Genomic DNA, 20,815 nt, shown 5'->3' on the forward strand with positions numbered 1-20,815 from the left:
CGGCAGGGGAGGGGAGGGAGCCGCAGCTGTTCTTGTTGTATCGTTTCTCCACGTGTGCTTTTACCTCGCGGTCTGCTCCTCCCTCCGTTGCTCGCTGCCGCTCTCCCCTCACGTTTCCCGAGTTGTGGAGAGCGCGGTGTGAGGGGAAAATCCCGCACCTGGCTTGTCCTGCGGCTCGAGCTGAGAGTCCGGCGGTTTTCTGCCGCTCCGCGGTTGCGGCGGGTAGCCGAGCGGCCCCGGAGCCGCTGTTCCCGCCTGTGCAGGCTCTGGATGCTCTATAACTCTTCCACTTCTCCGCTGCCGCCTCAACTTCCTATACACCTCACTTTTTAGTAAAAGTGTGTATTTTGCTGAGTTTTTTTTGGTCTTTCCCCCCCCCAGGCTGTTTTGGCGTGGTACCTACGCCGCCATCTTAACCGGAAGTCACTTTATTGGTTTTTAAGTAGGGTCTTACTTTATCCCATGCTGACCTGGAATTCACTATATAGTCTCAAGTTGGTCTTGAACTAATATCAGTCCTCTTACCTCTGCCTTTCTATGCTGGGATTAAAGACATGCACCACCACGCCGGGCTATATCAATTTCTGATCTAGATTTTGTTGGTCAAAGATCATACGCTAAGAGTTAAGTTTTATGCCTTTTATTGAGCCATATTCTACTGCTTTGCCATCCTTTTGGTCACTGTAAATATCTTCTGTATACTCTATACCTTTTTATCAACAGTTTGATGATAATGTCACTAGGTTTTTATTTTTCTTTTTTTGTATGAGGAGAGTTTTCATAGGATTGTTGCCAAGTCCATGCATAGCTAGGCAAGTGCTCTACCACTGAGCTGTATCTGCACGCCTCCATTTGGCTACTTTTAGTAATTCACATTTCTCTGTTCTTAGTGCTCACCCCTGAGAACATACATGCTTTTACTCTGATGTTTGAACATACATGATTATCAATTTTTGCACATATTGATAATTGCTGCTAGAATTCTTTCAAGCAGGAATTCTCCTAGCAGCAATTTCTGTTGACTACTTTAAATATTTGTTTAAAAAAAAAAAGACAAATCTTTGAGGGAATAATTGTGGTTATCATTTTGTTGTTATTTTTGTTTTGCAAGCTCTAGCTCAGGCAACCTGCAATTCACTATGTAATCTTAGGCTGGCCTGGAACCCACAGTGATCCTCCTGCCTTTGCCTCCTGAGTGCTGGGATTAAAGGCATGTGCCACCATGCTCTGTGGTTGAGCCTTTTATAGCTGTTACAATTAGTGGCTAATCATTCAAAGTTCTAGGTTTCATTTTTTGTCTTGTAATGATGAAGCAATATAAATTCCTGGCTGGAGATGTAGCATAGTTGGTAGATTGCTTGCCCAGCACTCGTGAAGCCCTAGGTCCAACCCCCAGCGCCACATAAACTGGTTGTGGTGGTGCACACCTGTAATCCCCTGTAAAGCTCAGGCAGGAGAAGCAAACATCCAAAGATGCCCTTAACTGTACAGTCAGTCTGAGACCAGCCTGAATTACATAAGATCCCATCTTCCCCCCATAAAGGCCAGAGGTTGATGTCAGGTATCTTCCTCAATTACTCTCCACATTAATTTTGGATAGTTTCTCCCTTGCCAAGGCCCAGCTCAGCAGCCGGGTTGTAGAACTCGAAGTGGTGTGTGGAGTCGGCGTTGTGAGGAAAGGATGTGGACCAGTGGTTTTTAAACAAGAAAGTCAATTATTGCAAGTGGTTAATGTCTTATCCAGGCTCATGGAAACTAGCCAAGAGCCCTGGCAGGTAGCTTTTGTGGTTATGAGGTGACAGACATTTTTTACCTCAGAAAGGGCAGTGTTAGCCACTCTCTACATAATATTACCTTGCAGCCTGAATAACAGCACATTTCTCTTTTTCTAGTCCAGTACTGATTTAATTGTCTCCCATGTCTTTTCTTTGTTGCTCTATTTTACAGTTTGGTCCTGACTTCAAGTGTCTCCATAAAAGGGAGATTTTGATATTTAACTCTTTTCCATCTTTCCAGACCATCCTTACTCCACTAATGTATGCCTATGTACATGGTAAAGGTTGATCTATCCAACCAGTGTTTTGCATTGATGTCTTTCCTTTAGGAGCTTAACCTGACTCTATTGTTAATTCTGAAAGTTACATATTCTGTTTGACTTCCTTGTGTAGGCCCAACCCTATCATTTGAAAGATGTTTACTTTTGCTCCCTAGCACTTCAGGCTCCTTTTCTATAAGTCATCTGTAGGTTCAGGAAATGTGCCCATTAATTCCTATAATCATAAGTAATGTTTCTTGGGAACAATTGGTAAGGCATGTGGCATAGCATTGCAAGGAACATCTCTCACTAGGTGAAATATGCATATGTGGTGTGGAGAGACTTTGTTCATTCAAACTAGCAGTAGTTTCAGGATCCATAATCTGTTTACCTGTTTAAACATTACAGCCTCAGAAACTTCTGTTTAATCATTGGCAACTATATATACACATTTGAATTGGGTTCCCCTATTACTACTGAGAAGGGGAAAAGGAAAACCAAAATAAGTAGTAATAAACTTATAATTCCAAGATTTCCAAGGAGAAGATAGCAGTAGCACAAACTGTCAAGACAACAGGCTCTTCAGGAGGTCGCTGAAAGACTTCTTGGCCCCTCCAGAGACCGTCTCTGATGCCGCAGCCCTGCTGAACAGCGTCCCATCAGCGTCGCGCTCCAGGTTGCTACTGTTTGGCCACCAGCACTCCCTGAACCTGGAGTTGACGGACTCAATGAAACAAGCGAGCAGTAAGCCCTCGGGACGCACTCACCTCACCTCTCTAGCGATACTATTATAGAAACGCTGCATTTTACATGGTTCCTGAGGATCTGAACTCAAGTCCATGCTTATTAATCTTTGTACAATACTCACTGTTATTTCATGTATATTTAATTGCAACAAAACCCTCCATTTTTTGGACAACAGATTTCGTTTTCAGGGTAAAGTACTTGGTCAACACAAAAACTTAAGTACAAGCTTCATAGGCCCTGATTGTCTGGAAGTAGTGATGACAGAATGTAGAATATAGAATATTGATGAGGTCCTGCACATTTTACCCTATGTGCCCCAGAAAGTTCAAAGAAACAAGCCTGAAGCAACTCACCAGTGAGTGAAAGGAGCATGGCACTTTAGAAGACTGGTGCCCTTTAGAAAATTTTTATTTTACTATTTTAAGTAACAGAAATGACAAATGTATTCTAAGAAGAAACAGATGTAAAATAATAAGAAAATTTATGAGAAACAAGCAAAATATACATGAAATAAAACAGTTAAATAAAAGTTCTTAATGTGCTAATAAACTATATTATGCTATTGGCTGGGAAAACAGTATCCGAATTCATTTTACGGGGTTTTTGCTTCAATTTCCAGACTTGAATCAACATTAGCTTTTTCTTTCTTGTTTTTCCCACTCTTGGTGACCTTCAAATAGACATGGAGAGATACTGTGAGATTCCAGCAATTGAGATAAAGTCCTATCTTATTGCTTGTTACCTATCCTCGCCTACTCCTTTCATGGGCCACATCCTTCCCCCTCTCCACCTGAAAGGCTGTCCATCCTTTTTCTTGCATCTCCTTTATTTGACTACTGTATTCCATACTCAATGAGGGTATATTTAAACAGGTCAAAAATTTCCCCAAGAGTGGTGAGGGGAACTGTAAGCAAAGAGGAAAAAGCTCTGGCTGATCAGCTGTGAAGCTCTGACTGAAGCAAATAAAGTGAAGCAAGGCAACAGAAGCCCCTTCATTCTTCGGTGCTACTGCCCTGCTTTTGAGGTGGACAGCTTGGCTCCTGCCTCACAGGATCAGGAAAGTGGAAAACTGACATGTATGTGTGTGTCCAGTGTTAGGCTGTCCATACATACATTTTTCTTGGATTAGTCTTAGGGGGATCCTATTGTGGACTTTCCATTCACTGGTGTGTGGGAGTGTCTTTCTTTGAGCATGAGTCAGTCAATGTGAAATATAGAATCAACTATACCCTTTACTTCAGGGTTGGGGTGCATCTTTCACTAAAACATGAATCTTTTACTTTACGGTACATTTATTCCATGAGATTTTCTTATGCATTTCTGCTTGGCATAAACAATGTTGACAATCATCCTTGAAACCTTTTTAGTAGTACCTATTTTATGCGTTTTCATTTTATCCTGACCTCTGTTTTTATTTTCTCACCTCTAATTGTCGCATCCTTGATCTCTAGCCACTGTTAACTGTATCAGAATACAGCCAGAACTTCACTCTCATTCTTGGATCTTATTCATCTTGCCTATGAATCTGCATTCTGAAGCCAGACAGCCTAGGGTGGATCTCAGTCCTCCACTTATTGGCTACGACAAGAAATGTTGTTTATGGTTTCTGATCACCTGTATCTAAACCTATCTGTGAAGTGTGAATGATTATTATAGCTCCATCATTTCAAATCTAGGCTGTTCTGAGTATACAATAAATGTTTTCTCTTCATATAACTCTAATGATATTTAATATTACTGTTAATCATGAATTGAATAGACTTGTATCTCCTAACTTCTTCAAATATCCTATTATGTAGCATAAGTATAATATCCTTTGAAAGCTTATATAAATACCATTTCCTTAATATATACATTAAATATATATAATATTATATTTATATATATATATAAATATATATATCATATAAAAACTGATGTTTTTATATTTAGTTCTCACCATAATTAAACTGTGTTTTGTAGACACCAACTTCAGTGTCTTATTAATTGTTCTTAGTTGAAAGCAAAACAGTCGAACTTTATTTCTGTTCTCACAATTGAAATTGTGCCATTTTCCATTCCCTACCACTTCCATACTTCCTGTGTTGTCTTGTATTTCATAGATGGTGTTCTTGTGGTGCACTTTTTTCTGAAAAATTAAAATTAACATTTAATAGGAGAGGGGAGAAATGAGGTTAACCAAAAGTTAAGGATGTATGAAATCATAGAAGATGGTAGTAAAGTTCATAAAAATTAAAGATTTTATGGATTTAATGCATGAATTTGGGCACTGATATATCAGTAAAATGTCTGTAATTATGTATTTTTTGTAGATGACATTAGGTTTGCTTGTATTCCCAATGTCATGCCATGGAATAATTCTAAGTTGTTTAAAAAATTCTTAAGAAATGATTAAATAAATAATATGTACACAATGTCACTGAATGGCTCTCTCTATTGAGTGAAAAGATATTGAATATTTTTACATTTAGGAGAATACCAATCAATTTATTATGACTTCAAGTGCATGTCACAACCAATGTTCAGCATTGTTGCATGATCTTTTTTTTTTTTTTTTTTTTTTTTTTTAGAAAATAAAGAAAACAAGCATTTATGCAGTAGCTGTGAAGCTTTAAGGAATGAGATGGTCACATTGTTCTGCTCCCTGCACTGTTCTTTGTTCTTATGGGTAAGGGAAGAGAATCATATCTAGTGAAATGAGGCTTTTTGACAAATACATTTCAAAGAGCTTTCTTGGTGAAATCATGGCAGCAGAATCTTAGAAGTCTGCCTCTATTTTGTATTGTGTGGAAAGATTTCTAAGCAAAGTGGAACCATGTGTTTCAAACAAAATGCAGAAAGTTATTTAATTCCTGGTGATGGTGAAACAAAAGGGAAAAAATTTAAAAAAAAAAAAACAAGGAACATTTTTGGAGCCTTACCTTTTTAAACATAAACAAGCCATATACCATTGTTCCAGATGATGCCTTGTAAAGTTGATCAATCTTGGGAGTTAAACTTGCTCTTTGCTTGACACTATTGGGGACCTTAATCTCTTGGTGAGAATAATCTTCAGACACAGATGATGCCTCATTTATCTCTAGTATCCCTTTGTACATGATGTAGTTAGAGATGGTTATGACTTTGTCTTTTGTAAACTTCTCCTTCAGGTTGATGTCAAAAACTTTTACTTGGAAGTACTGACTCTCAGTAGCCACTGTAGCATGAAACATCTTTTTCATCCCCTGCTGTGATAGGTTATAATCAAATATGTTTGTTGCTTTGAGAACCATTACTGTCGTGGGTTCCTTACGGAGAACATTATTCCTGGGAAACTGCTGAGGGTGGGCCTGTGTTTTCTGGTTCAGGAAAATAAGGGCATAAGTTTAGCAGGAAATGAATACAAGGTCACCCTTTCATAAGAAAAATCTCAATCATAACATTGGTCCTATCAACTAGCCAGAGAAGGATTCCTTGGTGGAATGGAAAGCCTGGTGAATTGGCATCGTTTAGCTAAAGGAAGTGTAATGCTAAGTATAGGCACAAAAGTTAGAACGCCATCTTTCTGAAGCAAAGTACAATATGAACTTTACCATGAACAATGTTCAATAGGCAGTAATGAGATAATTTTTATGAAACACTTCAGTGCAAGATTATAATATAATAATGAATTTCAACTTAGCATTTCCTCACTCAAATGGTTAATGCAAACAAAAGAATTTAAAAATGGTACATTGTGGTAAAGATGGGGAAAAATACCTATTTCCACTTCCAGAAATGTTAGAGGCTTTTGGTTACCAATAAAATATCCAACACTAGTTTGAGGATCCAAATTATAATATACCTTTCCAGGAAAGGATGATCTGTTATAAGTGATCAGAAATATGTGAGGTGGCTCACAGTTGCCAATTTTAAGAGGGCTCAGGTAGAAGTACTTTGGTTACAGCCATGCCCTGGCTATGTTTTACATAGACAGTTTTCCTCAACAGCAGAGCTTTGGAAAACTAGGGACTGGCTGGTGTGCCTCTTATTTCTTTTCTTGAAAATGGTCTCCAGTGGGTATTGGAATTTAATGAGGAAAAAGTTGACTAATCTGTAAGAGAAAGTAAAACAAAAGAAGACTAGGCACCTCACAGGTTTAAGCATATATATGTTTGACATCATATAGCAAAAATGGTAAAAATTTTCTGATCAGGCATGTTGCACACAGCCATTTCTGTGAGTGACTGGACTTTACTTGGATTTGACTTTTTATCAGTGAGTATAACAAATAGCATAACATGAAAAAAAAAAAACACTTTAAAAAGCAACTAAGTATCCCAGCACTTGAGAGGCAAAGGTAAGAGGAGTTCAGTGAGTTTGAGGCTAACCTGAGACTACATAGAGAATTCCAGCTAGAATGGACCCCAAATAAATGCATAAATAAAGCAACTAAGTAGTAGTAGTAACTCTTGAGAAAATAGTAACAACAATATTCAAATTGAAAAGAAAGTTATAGAATTTGCATAAGGATATTATACAATTACCCTGAAGGACCTAAAATTAGCCTTAATATACTCAGATATATCCATATTCATTGTGAGTAAAGTGAGGTTGGGGTAGAGATTTATTAAACCAAATTCTGTTGTATATATGCAATTCAACATTATATAGCCAGTTAATAATTATACACATTAACTTAAGGATTTAGAAAGATAGTTATGATATATTAAATGAATTTAAAAAATAATTAGATACTCATCACTGTAGGATTCTGTGCTGGGGAAGCTTACTATATAGTTTCAAAACTATCTGAAAAAAAGCTGAAATAACTTGGCAATGTCTACATATAAGGTTTCAGGTAATTAAAAATTACATTTTTTTTTGTTTTTGCCTGGCTGGTTGATTGTACTCATTTCCTCAAGTTCTAAAATAATTACATGCCATTTGTACAGTAAATGAGAAGGAATCAGGAGCACAGGGAGGGAGGGGATAGTGAGAGGAGGCATGGAGGAAGGAGGTATTGAGGGAGAGAGAAAGAGAGGGAGAGGGGGATGACAACTTAATAAGAATGAACATGAAATAATAAATTACGATTCACTTCCTTTCATCTCTGAATCTTGGTGTATGGCCTTCCCTTTCCTTGAAATTCCTTAGTTCCCTGTCCTGTGTAGCTATTTCATTTCTGTTTCTGTGTCCTCGACATGTCCCAGGTTAGGTATCAGAGCCTTGACTGGATTAGCTATTCCTGGCTTCTCCTTCCTTAGATGTGTTCATTCCTACGTCAGCACTTCCAGGCGCTCGTGGGAAGCTTAGGTTTATAGTAATGCACAGGAAAAATGAGGTGGACATAATATCACAATGTACACTAGCATGGAAAGATAAACGCTTATTAGCTATAACTGTCATAATTGGTAAAAAGAGACAAGAGTAGGAAAATATGGACACCTGCATGCACTGGACTCTGTACTTTCTCTTTCGGTCCAGGATCAGCACAGGACGGAGAACTTCCTGCTGTCCAAAATAATGTCAAATGCTTGAAAACACAAAATTATGATTCAGGAAGTTCTCTTATTTGTATTGTTTATGTCTACCTCTGTGCTTTTGATTTAGTGTCGGTCTAATTTCAAGTTATTGGTGTGGTCAGATTTCAGGATTCTATCCTTATACTTGGATTGAAGAAATGAAAGAATAGAGAGTCAGGAAGCTTTTACCTCATCCTGGGAAGCGCTGGATGGAGCAAGTGATGAGATCTGGAAGTGTGGACCTTGGCACATACTTGTGACTCCTTCAGAACAGGGAGGAGGAGCCTGCCCCTCAGACAGCTTCTTCTTTTTTGGTTCAGTCTTTTCTTTATTGGTGTTTTTTCTTTTCTGAAAGTGGTTTAATTTTCTTGTTAATGAGTCTCAGTATCAGGTGAAGCAGAGTGTGTTGGGCATAGCGTTATTATGCCTGAACATGTTAGAAGCTTGACAGGGTGCTGTCCACCCTCTGGACAGCTATAAACTGTGAGCATAGATGATTTCAATAAATCAGGTGAGAGGAAAAGAATTTACAAATCAGTAATCACAATTACCTCTGTCATGGCTGGCTTGGAATTAGAAAACTGGATTTGCAAACCAGGTATGTTGGCTCATGTCTACAACCCCAGTACTAGGGAGGCTGAGGTAACAGTATTACCAAGTGTTTGGAGTTACCCTGGGGTACAGAGTGAGATGTTACCTCAAACCCCCCCCCCCCAAATAAAAAAACTAAGGCCAGGCATGGTGGCGCACACCTTTAATCCCAGCACTCGGGAGGCAGAGATAAGAGGACCGCTGTGAGTTCAAGGCCATCCTGAGACTACATAGTGAATTCCAGGTCAGCCTGAGCTAGAGTAAGACCCTACCTCCAACACCACCACCCCCCCAAAAAAACTGAACTGTGTAAACATGGGACAAAAATAATTCTACCGGATTCCTAATTTCACATCTCTAGTCATATGATCAAGTACTATGCAATCTGGTAAAGCTAAAGCTTGAAGGGAAATCAATGCAGCCGTAAGAATGTGATAGAGAGACTGAATTGAAGGAGTTTTCACATTTCTTCTAAGGGACAGGCGGAGGCCTGTATTCCTCACTCTTACCTGTGCTGTGGGTGTCTCTACTTCTTTGTGTGGGAAGGTGTTGCTTGTGGTCGATGTTGGTGTGGCACAACCGTATTCTTGCTTCTTTTTTTCCTTTGGGGTTTTCCCTTTTACTGTGATGGATGTAAATGTCATCATAACAAATGCATATAAAAGGTACCTACACCAACCCAAAGCAGATGGTCTAGAAGTGGTCAGTATCTCTTCCTCACAAGCTCAGTCATGTGTCTACCTCTGGGATATTACTTTGGCCTGGCTGCTAGGGGCAGTTGTCTGTCATGGGCTCAAGCAGTGTCTCCTGCTCATCAGTGATTTTCTTCCTTGTCCCCTGTGCAATGAGAAGCTCCTGTCTGTCCTCTGAATTGCAGGTGCCTCAGTCATGCCATTCTCATTCCCATTTCTCTGTCATTTCCTTTAAAAATCTCTTAGCAGTGAAGAGTGCTTGCTTGCAAAACCTGACTGCATGGATTCTGTTCCTCAGTACCCACATAAAGCCAGATGCATAAAGTGGTGCATGGGCCTGGAGTTCATTTGCAGTGACAGGAGGGCCTGATGCACACATTCTCTCTCTCCCCTCATTTATATAATATAAATATAATACAAAAACATCTAGAACCGGGTGTGGTGGTGCACGCCTTTAATCCCAGCACCCAAGAGGCAGAGGTAGAGGATTGCTGTGAGTTTGAGGCCACCCTGAGACTCCATAGTGAATTCCAGGTCAGCCTGGGCTAGAGTGAGACTGTACCTCGAAAAACAAAAACAAAACAAAACAACAACAACAAAAAAAATCTAGAGCTTTCATCATACTTATTGGTCAATACTATACATATACATATATACATATACAATATAAATATAATATATATATATATATAAATGTAAAAAGAATATATATGGGGTGTGTGTAAATCTCTCTATCATACTCAAATTACAGATATCAGTAAAGGGAAATATGCTCCAGATGTGAAGGATTATATGGTGGTTATAGATTTTACTTTCTAAAATCTTGTACTTAACTCAGTAATTTTACAAGAAAGCAAATTCCTTGTGCCTGCTTCATTCTAGTTTTCCTTAGTGTTGCCTTCTCTTGGTTAGTAGAGAGGATAATGATGGTACCATGAAGTGGGGCTCTAGTCAAGGCTCGGAGGTGTGCAGAGAGGGTAATGCAAGCTTAGGGAGAGTGGGATCTTTGTCCCCTATTACCTTTTAACATCTCTTTTTTAAGAACCTCAGCAAGCTCTTCGAGTTCTGGTATGTCTTGGTACAATTCTATCATTTTTCTCAATCCCGCATCACTTGGGAATGTATCTTCCATCAAGTCAGCAATCTTAATTTTGTCATATTCCTCTTGCATTTTTCTGGTCAGTTTTAAATCAGGAGCCAGTAAGCACTTAAGTAATCTAAATTGATGGTTGCTGATGTTCTCTAACCCTTTCAGCAGAACAATTTTCTTATACTCATTCACCATCTTTTAAATTATCAGTGATCCTATAAGAGAAAACTAGTACACAATGTTGCATATGTATTCAGAAATTTCAAAACTCACGCATGCCTATGTAAGTAAATGGCCCATGTGGAATTGGTATATACAGACATGTTCATGACAAAAGGGAAGAATAGTCACTCTTTATGTCACTTAGAATATTAGTTTACAACTGCTGTATTAACAAGTGTTATAAATTCTTCCCTGTTAAAGATGATACTTGGATTAAGTGTAGCTGTAGTGAAAATATATCTGTAAATAGGTGATTGTTGCAATGCTCAGTGGTACAGTTTTGTTGTATCAATGTTCCTGGATTCTAATCCCTTCTTTTAAGGCCTGAAGTCTTTTCTTAGATACCTGTCTGTTGGTTCCTGATTTTCTACGTCCATGATGGCTGTCATAGATATAGGTTACTGCATTCTCATTTATTTTTGTATAACTATTCACAACAACTAAAATACAGAATCACCTCTGATGCCCTTCTGTGAAAAAGTGAATACAGAATATAGTAAACATACACAATAGAGTACTCTTCAGCTGTTGAAAAGAATGAGGCTTTGTCACATGAAGCAGCATGACTAGGAACTAGAGCTAATTTGTTAAGTGAAATAAAGGCAGAAACAGAAAGGCAAACACCACAGGTTCTCGCTTGTAAAAACCAGTAACCCATAAAAGCATATAATCAGTAGTGGTCACTGGATAGGGAAGAATAGGGGGTTGTCAGGACAGAAAGAAATACAATAAGGGGCACCAAAAACAAAGTGAGGGGATTATTCCTGGTTCTTTTTTAGCACAGTAGGGAAATCATTGGGAAAAACACTATATGGTATATTTCAACATGGTTAGAAAAAAATAATAATGAAATACCAAACACATACAAATATTAGTTGTTGAAGACACAGAAATGTTTTTTGCCTTGATTGGGCCAATACACATTGTGTGGATGTGTCAACACCATAATTCACCCCATAGAACATACAAATCATAAAATCAAGGATAAAATTTGAAAAATGTTAAATAAGACATAGTTTTTTTAATGTGATTGACAAATACATATCATGGACAAAAGTTCATATGAAGGGTTTTTTAAGTTGGAAAAAAGTTCACTGATGAAAGCAATAACTTAAAGCAATCAAACTAGTCTGTTCCTGAGGAAACCTCAGACTCCGGCTGCTGCCACGCGGCTGCCGTGAGGGCAGTGAGCAGCCCGGCCCTCCACAGAACAGGGCTGACTAGGTGTCTCATCTGCACACATGCCAGGGCAGGACTCACCTCCCTGGAAAATTCTTCAGCAATGTCCAGAATGTAGACCTTCTGCAAGGCAGGACTTGTTTTGTGTGAGTGGGAAGACAATTTGGCAAATCTCTCAGAAACTGAACAAGAGGCTGCTGTAATTTGAAATGCTAAGAAAATAAAGACAGCAGGAAAAATAACCCTAGTTGGAGCCACCTCACTGTCTCACACTGCTGTCTGGTAGGCACAGTACTACTGAAACACTGAGGACTCCTCCCAGAAATCTGCATAGCTTTCGATTTCCTTAGCTAATAAAACAGAACAGTTTCCTTCCTGTAAACCATCCCAGTGATGAGAAGTTAGAGCACAGTTTATACTCAGATTATTTTCCTGAAAATCTCAGGGTATAAATTCCAACCTTAGACCTTTCATGACTAACACAAATGGGTCATTTGACACAAAACTCACTGAAATGAGGCTTAAATGACAAAGAATTATCAATCAGATCCCTATCTTCCATCTGGATATGAGTCGGGAGTAACTAGGAGGTGGATTAGCAGTCCAGTTCCAAATTCTCCGGAAGCCAGAGACATTGAGGTTGAGGGGCTACGGCTCTGGGCTTAAACTACCAGCTGTTTGGCACTTCTGGAAGAAGTAGGCGGTGGTTATACACAGCAACACGCAGTAGGAGGCAGGGCCTTCTAGTTTTACACCTCATTTGGAGACCACAAGTGTCGGGGCTGTAAGCCCCGTGGCAGTTAGGTGTTAGAACTTGGGCTAAAATGACAGGATCCTTGGACCTTGGTGGTGCCTCGTGTCACAGCTTTTTGGCTGGGGTGTGAGGATTCTTGGCTCTGAAAGCCTGCCAACTGTTTAGCATTCCCTCAGTGCTCCGTGGCAGAGCTTTGGCTCCTCACAGCCCTGTCTGTCTTCACTGTTGATCGTTTCCTTTATGCCCCATGTACTCCCTGGAAGGCTTCAGCTGCCCGCCTCATTTTTACTGCCATCGTCACTGCTGCTGCCGGCTGTACCAAGGTCGCCTTCATTGCTGTCTCCCTTCTTAGTGTTTGTTAACAGCTCAGCTCACTACCAATGATGAAGACCAAAAGCAAGCAAGAAGATGACTTCAGAAAAGTCTTTTGTTGGGCCTTTATGTCACAACATCAAGAGTCAAACACAGAACTGTTTCCGTCTGCTCACAGAGTGAACTGATCAGCCTGCTTAAATACCCAGGAAGGGTGTTTTCACCAATCATAGCAGGAATCAGTACAATTGAAACACTGTTTATCACGAGTCCTTGATGCAAATAGAAACTGCACATTGCTCCAATCACAATATGCCCCCCCATGCAAATGAAGAAGTCCCAGGTCTGCATTCTGAGGGCTTTCTGCTGGGCCCCAGGATGAGCAAATTCATTGTGGCCTGTGTGGAAAGGGCTGAAGAGGTCACTTACAGTTCATGGAGGCTTGCTTGAGATGATACAAAGCCTGGCACGAGCCACTTGAAACACTCGTGGCTGGGGCTGCTCTTCCAGCAGCTGAAGTGGACTTATACTTCGGCAGCGAGAACAATCCGTGTGTAACTTCCTCAAGACTGCTGTGTGGCATGTTCGGAGTCTGATGCTGGAATCAGGGCAGTCTACTGTCTGTCTGGCTGAGTCCTTTCCTCAGGGCAGCCTGGGAACGAGTGAGAGAAGTAAGAGTTATCAAGGAGTTAAACCACCCCAAACCCCCAATAACAGAGCTTAAATAAGCATTAATATGTAAAGGGATGCTTTCAGTAAATGCTTATTATTAATGGTATAAATAATACTTGAGTAATGTTTGTTTAATTCCTGCTCCAGAGATAAGTGGGTTCTTCTCATCTAGCTCTAAAGGGGAAGGAAATGAGTCAGCCGGCTCCTGCCCCCTCCTGTCAGAGATCTCATTGTCAGCATTTGGCTGTGTCTTCTTAGTGAAGAAAAGTCTGACAGGACATCTCTTGAATTTACAATGGTGTATGGCATCCACGCAGTTCTAAATAGTTCAACAACACTGAAAGGTGTCAAGGGACTCTCATCATTTATGTAAAGATTCTTTCTAGGGTACTTATGAGTAGATTTTGAACTCTTATCTGAGACTTTGGATCCATTATTTTTCTTACTGAACTTCATGACTATTCCAGCTTCTCAGAATCATCCATAAAAAAACACAAACGGATGATAGAGCATATCTAGAAAAGCACCAAGCCTCCAGAGAAACATGGAGAACCTAATGACAATTTTTCTGCATATAGAGCCATGGATTGACTCTGGTAGTTGAATCTTCAAGAAGTCAAATAAATGAATCCAGTTAAAGATGGTCCTGTGGCAGTCCCTGTCTGGTCTGCAAGAAGAACATGAGTGAACCAGCTAAGCAAGGTCATGATCAGAGATCATGTGAACATGAGGAAAGATAATATGCTAATTCAAACTATGTTTATCTGAGTAAGAAGAGAGCTAATATGCTAATGCAGACTAGGTTCATGAAGGGTGAGAAGCCTGAGTTGGAAAACTGGCTATCCACACTAAGTAAGCAAATTGGATCTGCAAATACTACTGCAAACATCATTGGGCATTCATGACTCTACAGGATGAACTTTATGACTGTTTATGGCGACAGGGGAGATTGAGCACATGCATTAAGTGAAGTTCCTAGAGAGCAGCCATACCTAGTCTGAACATCATATAAGGCTGACTGAATAATTAGCATTTCAATGATTATGGAGAGTTTGGAATAGGTCCAGAGCCAAATTATTCTGGGTACCTTAGACCCCCCATATGGCCATTTATTGCCCACCTCAGTGTGTGATCTAACATCCTTGTGACTACTAGGTAAATCCTGTTGGAATGTACACACAAGATTTCTAGCTCCCACCAACTAAGAAGTTAACCATATCATTCATTAGTTAACATCTGCGGCCTGTGGCAGAGATTTCTCCACTTTGCTGTAACCTGTTAACCTGAGGTATCCAGGCAGGTATTTGAATAACATTCTGGCTTATGACTCTTTTTGTTGTATAACTATTTCACAAGCCCATCCCGACACTGGAGAATGGGGTTTGGAATATTTTAAATCTGTTTCCCTGGGTCATGGTCACTCATATTTGGCTCCAGCATAGACTGTCTTTTTTATTCCTCTGGAGATGAGAGCTGTGTTTTCTGCATGGATGAAAGTAAGAGGTTGGGGAGAACAGTGAGGCTCTCAATGCAGAGATTACTGGGTAAAGGGTATGCACCAGAAATGTTCATGTTGTAGGATGTTCTTGTCTCCTGTTTTGGAAGGCAACATATGTGAGAAGCTATCACTCTTGATTTTTCAGAAGATGACACATAAATTGCTGATACCCAAAAGGAAGTCAGGTTAACATTCTCAAACCCATACTAGGCAGTTGGATTTTCTTCCTATAGGCTAAAAAAGTGGACAAATGAGTTTTCTTCCTCTTATGCAGTTTCCAAGCTACTATAACATGTCACTGTTGCATCCTAGTCACTCCTAGAGGCTCCATGTCCTTCCAGAAATTTCAAGGCTACACTGGTAAAATGAGATCAGCCACTTACACACAGCTCGGGTGTAAAAGAATTCCTGATATTGAACAAAATATTTTTAAAAAATCCTTAATGATAAGTGAGGTAACCCAGGCCCAGAAAGCCAAGCGCCACATGTTCTCTCTCATATGTGGATACTAGCTACAACTGACTGGGCTTCTGCGTGAGAATGAAAATACTTAGTAGCAGAGGCCAGTAAGGTAAAAAGGAGACATAAGGGTAGAGAAAGGAAGGAAGGAGGGTACTTAATAGGTTGATATTGTATATATGTAATTACAATGATTGTAATGGGGAGGTAATATGATGGAGAATGGAATTTCAAATGGGAAAGTGTGGGGGTGGGGAGGGAGGGAATTACCATGGAATATATTTTATAATCATGGAAAATGTTAATAAAAATTAAAAAAAAATCCTTAATGACTGCCTATCTTCTCAAGTGCCTCTCCAAAAAAAAAAAAAAATCTCTCAAAGTCCTCACTGAAGATGTCTCCTAGAATGACACCATATATATTAAGTGTAGACCATGTCATCATACTCAGAGAGAATTCAGAATAAGTACAATGATTGCACTAAGTAGAGAGATTACAAAAAGAAATAGCAGCCAGATTCTTGATCCTTTAATTTATATGTTAGAACTATGGATAAATGTGGAGAGCTTTGATCTGTTGTGTCAGCCAGGAAAATTGGAGGAGGAGAGATGGCTAAGTTGGTGAGGTACTTGTCTTACAAGCATTAGGACTTAGATTCATTCCCTAGAACTCACATAAAAATATCTAAAAACGGGGCTGGAGAGATGGCTTAGTGGTTAAGGCATTATTAGCCTGCAAAGCCAAAGGATCCTGGCTCGATTCTCCAGGACCCATGTAAGCCAGATGCACAAGGTGTTGCATGCATCTGGAGTTTGTTTACAGTGGCTGAAGGCCCTGGTGTGCCCATTCTAGCTCTCTTTTTCTCTCTGTGCTTTTTTCTCTTCATAAAATAAATAAATAAATAAAAATATATTTTTTAAAAAAAGCTAACAATGGTTGGAGAGATGGGTTAGTGGTTAAGCTACTTGCCAGCAAAGCCAAAGGACTCAGGTTTAACTCACCAGGACCCATATAAAGCTTGTTGCATAAAATGGAGCATGTATCTGGAGTTCATTCACAGTGGCTAGAGACCACCAAGTGCCCATTCTCTCTCTATTTTCATCTTTCTCTCTCAAATTAATAAATAAAATATTTTAAAAATATATCTACCCCAGTATTGTGGAGACAGACACAACAGGGTCCCTGAGGCTCTCTGGCCAGCCAGTCTAGCCAAATCAGTGAAAGATGCGGTCCCAAAAAGCAATGTTCTACCAGGTATGGTGGTGCTTGCCTTTAATCCCAGCACTCAGGAAGCAGAGGTAGGAGAATCACCATGAGTTCGAGGCCACCCTGAGACTACACAGTGAATTCCAGGTCAGCCTGAGCTAGAGTGAGACCCTCCCTCAAAAAAATAAAAGAAAAAATAAAAGAACCTTCTGAAGCAAGTGTGGTGGTGCACGCCTTTAATGCCAGGACTCAGGAGGCAGAGGTAACGGATTGCCATAAATTCAAGGCCAGCCTGAGATTGCATAATGAATTCCAGGTCAAGAGAGACCCTACCTTGAAAGGCCTGCCCCCCCCAACAAAAAAAAGAACTTTCTGAGGAGCAATACCCAAGGTGGACTTCCAGCCTTCATTTGTGCATTCACCCCTATATACATACACACCTGAAAAACAGGGACACATGCACGTGTGCCTGCACACAAATATTTTAAAAATGAAAATGAAAGAGGAGAGTATATCCTAAATAAAGTTCTTGCCAATCTTCTTATTTTAAAGCCCAAAAGAAAAGTCTATTAGTGTCTTTGCCTGAGTTTCTCAAGTTGATTTGCACATTCACTAGGTGATAAGACACCTAAATTAGATTTTTATAAAGAAAAGAAGTTTGGGTGCATTTTCTCAAATTTTAAGTGATTTTTAATGTACGTGCTTTTCCTTATGGCTTTGTTTGGATGTATTATTTATTGTTTTCTCTTGACTTTATACTGTTATAGTGAATAAATGTACATCAGTTACATTACTATTGTCTTCTTTTATAGCATAAGCACATAAAGAAATGATTTTTTTTTTCTATTGGCACTGTATATCGTTACTCTTTCTGTGCTATAATTTTAGATAGGAACTTTATGGAAACTTACTGAAGGTGCCTCACATATTTCACTTTGATGATCACTGTAAACACTCTTATAAAGAACATATAGGACCAGCTAGCTGTCTTTACAGTGATCTGTAAGTTCAAGTTAGGTCATATTGGTCTAAGATGATATATAGATTTTTCATCAATATTTTTGATTTTATCTTTTATCTGTCAGTATTGAGCTACAGGTTCTAAATACTAGCTATGATTATTGGTTTGTGTTATATTCCATTTGTTGTGGTTGGAATTTGCTATATAATTTTGGAGCCCTGTAATTAAGTGCAGTTATGTTTTATTATATAGTTATGTCTACTAATTTGACCAAAGTGTTTCTATTAAATTTGATTTGAGTATCTTGATACTGGTGCCTTGTTGTCAGAATGAACTTATCTTAATTGTACTTATTTTTCTGTCCCACATCATTTATCATAGTTCAAACATACAATTAAAAGAAACAGCAAAATACATGAAGTTTAATTCCTTTTACATATTGAAAGTTGAGGTCAGGGAAGGTGTGTAACACACTTTGCTACAAAGCTAGTTAGTGGTAAAGCCTAGACGGAAATCCAGGCCTGGCTGCCAGTCCAAGTCTTTATAGGGCCTTCAGTGAATGTAGGAAATGAATTTGTGATGTGGGGAAAGACTCTTGACCAGCCTGGGGAAGGGCCTCCTGCAAGCAGCTTCTTGGACATCTTGACCTGCATTCCCATGATCCCAATTAGCACTAATTGAAGGAGTCAAAAGATGAGCAGGACCTCCCCACAGTTCCCTGCTCCTTAACTTCTGTACTGGTGTTCTCTGAAGAGACACTGCTGATAATTACTAAAGTTATGTCTGTATCATTAAGCAGGTACAACCACCCTCCTGGGAATGGTGCCCTTGATTCTCTCTGTGGCTTCCCCAGATCAATTAAGCAACTTGTTTGTCTTCTCATTAGAAAACTTGTTAGTTGGTTGATTATAAGAAAAGTTTTGTCGGAAGATTTCATTAGATGTTTCCCTATGAGATATGCACCCAAACAGGATATGTGTTAAATGATAGATTGTGTAGCAGTGACACCAAGGTCCTCTTCATAGGAAAAAACAAACAAACATGGAAACAAGAGTCTGGGCTGGCTAAGGGCAGGACTGCTCAATGCAATTGCCTGAGATCTAAGTAAGAAAGAGGAGATATTTCAGACTTGATTTAGACCCTCTGCTCAAGGTTTCCGAGGCTCATTGCTTATTGCTGATGGGCTTTTGAGCAGAGGGATGCATGCCTTTTGGTCTTTCCTCTCCGTGCACAGAACTTCTGCTGTTCCTGCACATTGGCATGAGTTTTAAAGCTAGATCATACTCTTATATTTTGTTGATACATCCCCACTGATGCAAGAAAAGGCACAATAGATTGGCATTGTTCCTCATTTTTCAAGTGTAGGTCTAGTATCCTACTTACTTACCTAGAAGAGACTGACAATAGTAGTTGATTTCTAGCCCTAAGATAAGCTTGGATAAAATGACATTCATAATTGCCCAGTGTTTCAGCCCATTCTGAACAATCATTAGAAATCTTACTCAATGTATATTTATAATCATTTATTATCTAGCAATAACAGTAATGTAATTTGTAGAGTACCCACTTATGTGGATATGTTAATCAAGGCACTGGCTTAGAAAGGATATGAGAGTAGCATAGGATCATAGAGAAAATTTTGGCTCTTGTTAACACCAGAGCCTAGGTGAAGAAAGTAGGACGAGGGCATCATACAAAGGAATACTGGAAGGGTGGGAGATGGGCTCAGTAATTACTAACTGCACAGAGTAGACAGCTAGGGGTGTGCGCAAAGGGTGGCCAGTGGGAGACTCAAGTACATTGGATTCAGGAAAGATCAGGGCTCTATCAATTTCTCTATTTCTGCCCAACATTATTAGATGGGATTTTTAAGTTATATCATCATCCAGACCTTAGTTCTTGGACCTCAGCCCACACACCTGAGGTCCTAGTCTTTTTGCTATAATAGGCTGTGGTTCTTTTCCTAAAGTACCCATGTCTACGTGTGCCACAGGAAGCAGAGCTCCGGTAACTGAGCACACTCTCTCTTCCTTCAATTGCTTCAACTGTCATTGCACAGCTCTAGCAAGAAGTAGATCCAAATCTCTTGCAGAAAGCTCAAAAAAGACACTCTGGAAACCTTTCAGCTCCTGTATTGTCAAAGACACATGAGCAAGCCACATTGGAAGAACATTATGTGAAGAGATGAGTATAAAGTAGAAAATAGAAATAGAAAAAAAGAAATAGGGATATAACACCATAGCCATTCTTTTTTTCTCCAAGACTCCCCACAGGTTTCTCTACTGAGATGACTTAGTTCAGCCCTCTCACTTTTATTAAAATAAAATTTATTTATTTGAGAGAGAGAGAGCAAGAGAATGGACACATCGGGTCCTCTAGCCACTGCAAATAAACTACAGACACGTGTGTCACCTTGTGTACCTGGCTTATGTGGGTACTGGGGAACCAAACCTGGGTCCCTAAGCTTCACAGGCACGTGCCTTAACTGCTAAGCCATCTCTCCAGTCCCCTCTCACTTTTTTGATAAGTGAACTGAAGGCCATAAAGTTAACGTACAGCCTTTCAAAAGATAGCTAACTCATTAGACAGATTATAGTTGGCAGAGACAGGTCACTATGAACACTCAATTTTATGGTTTTGATCAACAGTTATTGTTTTTATATCTATGTATTATACCAGTAACTATGCACTTATCATTACCAAACTTGAGACAGAGAGATGAGTAACCATCCTTAAATCCATTCCAGAGGCCTGTGTGACCTCGGAAAGACTTTCTTCGCTTCATTTTCTCTCTCTGAAAACTGAAGGCTGGCTAGTGGGTGATGGCTCACATTATTGACATCTCAAGAAATTTAATCTGACTGTAAGGTTTCCTAAAGCAGGGCCTGCACAAGGCCCATATGGTAGTTAAAC

General features: G+C 39.5%; 1 protein-coding gene across 1 annotated transcript; it reads right to left on the minus strand.

Annotated features, from left to right (window-relative positions):
• Window positions 1–3,317: 3,317 nt before the first annotated feature.
• Mnda (myeloid cell nuclear differentiation antigen) lies at window positions 3,318–12,421 on the minus strand. The gene is made up of 7 exons (XM_045142482.1): window positions 12,121–12,421; window positions 10,569–10,853; window positions 9,366–9,478; window positions 8,455–8,613; window positions 5,704–6,120; window positions 4,722–4,910; window positions 3,318–3,452 (listed from the first exon to the last, which is right to left on the minus strand). Exons 2-7 carry the CDS (start codon window positions 10,831–10,833, stop codon window positions 3,375–3,377), a joined length of 1,221 nt encoding a protein of 406 aa, XP_044998417.1. The 5' UTR covers window positions 10,834–10,853; window positions 12,121–12,421; the 3' UTR covers window positions 3,318–3,374.
• Window positions 12,422–20,815: the final 8,394 nt, after the last annotated feature.

This window comes from Jaculus jaculus, chromosome 1 (assembly GCF_020740685.1).
Source record: "Jaculus jaculus isolate mJacJac1 chromosome 1, mJacJac1.mat.Y.cur, whole genome shotgun sequence".
Classification (NCBI taxonomy): domain Eukaryota; kingdom Metazoa; phylum Chordata; class Mammalia; order Rodentia; family Dipodidae; genus Jaculus; species Jaculus jaculus.